Source organism: Beauveria bassiana (genome assembly GCF_000280675.1).
Source record: "Beauveria bassiana ARSEF 2860 unplaced genomic scaffold BBA_S00067, whole genome shotgun sequence".
NCBI classification, from domain to species: Eukaryota; Fungi; Ascomycota; class Sordariomycetes; order Hypocreales; family Cordycipitaceae; genus Beauveria; species Beauveria bassiana.
Genome location: NW_007930902.1, coordinates 5,152 through 6,969, shown reverse-complemented (window position 1 = coordinate 6,969; position 1,818 = coordinate 5,152). Strand labels below are relative to the sequence as shown.

The 1,818-nt window shown below is 52.8% G+C and overlaps 1 protein-coding gene across 1 annotated transcript; it reads right to left on the bottom strand.

The window, feature by feature from the left end:
- Positions 1-292: 292 nt before the first annotated feature.
- Positions 293-638, bottom strand: BBA_09778 (uncharacterized protein; the record flags this gene model as incomplete). Its single annotated transcript, XM_008604875.1, has 2 exons — positions 293-339; positions 392-638. 2 exons carry the CDS (start codon positions 636-638, stop codon positions 293-295), a joined length of 294 nt encoding a protein of 97 aa, XP_008603097.1.
- Positions 639-1,818: the final 1,180 nt, after the last annotated feature.

Genomic DNA, 1,818 nt, shown 5'->3' with positions numbered 1-1,818 from the left:
AAGAACTCGCTCTGAACTACAATTTCGACACGTTTCCCGGGGCCGGATACAGCTTGCTTCTGCGGCACAGAAAGCTGTCGGGGCTTCATCGGCCGGCGAGCGAACTCTGTGCAGCGAAGAATGTGCATAAGCCAGACGGCAACTTTAGAACTGGAGTAGACGCACGTGATATTATTTTCCTTGCACTCGAATGCCCAAAATCAACACTGGAATGCCATTTCTATCCTATACCTTTCACCTGCGTCGCCCCAGTCACCTCCAACTGTGCACTCTATGTTGACCCTTGAGCTGCCTATGTGCCTCCGGATAACCTGAGCGAGTGCCTTCCGGAAGGCCGCGCTGCAAGTCGTTGATTGTGAACCAGTTTCGGGACAGGGTTTTGGGGACGCACCCTCAAATGCAGCTCTGTTTCGCTTCAGGGGACGGTCCGTGAGGGAAAAGCCCAAGGCTCCCTGCGCTAGCGCCTGGATCCTGTAGTGTTCTTCAGGCACCGCCTCAGCTGTCTCAAGCGGAGCATTCGTGGTGGCGGAGTCCCAGTTATTCGCCACGGTGTGTTGGCGGCTTTCGGAATCGAACAGCTGATCTTGCATTCGCAGTAGATTTTCTTCGGGGCTTGCTCCCACACCGGCGTCGCCCATGTTGCCAATGTCCTGCGCATGCCCAGCTTCTTGGCAAGGCTGGGAGAGGCTCCCAGGATACGGGCAGCATGAACAGGACCCAGACTTTGCAGGAGGTGATGACATTGCCTAATTTGGAGTGGTCTAAACCAGAACGAAGGTGGCTGGCTCTCGTAGTGCAAGGCAGGTCTTCTGTGTAGCTATTTAAACGATCTGGGGAAGGTGAAGCTGATGCTCACAGCCTTTTCATGTGCATGTTCGTCTATTATGGCCCGCGAGCGGCAAACTAACGGGGCGTGGACGGCATTAGGGTGTTGGCCGTTGAGCTTAGTAATCCAGGTTTAGCGTTCGCAAACTGATTATAACCAATTTTTAGTCAGCGGACTAATTATGCTGAGACAGGCGCACCCCGCGCCTGCCTCACCCGCCTTATTTGGATTTTTTTTTTACATCGAAACGGGGGGCACTGAACCTGAACTGATGTGTACACATCCACAATATGGTCGACTCTTTGCCGTATTGCCACTTGCTGCTGAGAGCCAGAGACCTTCTGCACCGGAAAGTGGCTTGCCCCTCTTGGCTTGCTGACACCCCCTCTTGGCAGCTACCCCACCCAAAAGAGAGCAAAACCGCTTCTAAATGCAACAGCCAACATTGGCTTGTGCAGCCACATGGTGCGCCGGCATTGCATTCGGACGAACGAAAAAAGGCTAGGCAAGGCCAACTTCGAGATGGCTTTGATATGTTCGTCAACTACTCTTCGGGTGTGTTTTGAGAGGAATCAGCAATCCAGCAAGAATTGGGTGCCATACTTCAGCAAGGCCCCTTTCCGCTGCAACACGATAGGTCTAGTTACGATGGCCACATGCAGGCACAAAAACAAGGTGGGAAACCTGGACTGCGCTCTGCATGTGTTTGCCGAACACGCCTCTAGGGAGTAGCGCATTGCGGACACGGCTATGGGCTTGATCAGGTAGTTTAATTGACGCAGAGAAAAGGTGGAACATTTTGTCGCTTCTAGTGAGCCTATTTAAAGGGCGTGTCTCGTGCCGGCGGATGGAGTCATCTGGTACCCTGTACTAGTTCAGTGACCAAGAGCAAAAATGAGACTGTATAGGCAGAAAAGGTAGCAACGACTCGTTTCGGGATGAAAGACTTTTGGCTGTAAGACGGTAGAATTCTCCTCCCTGCCGAAGGTTGA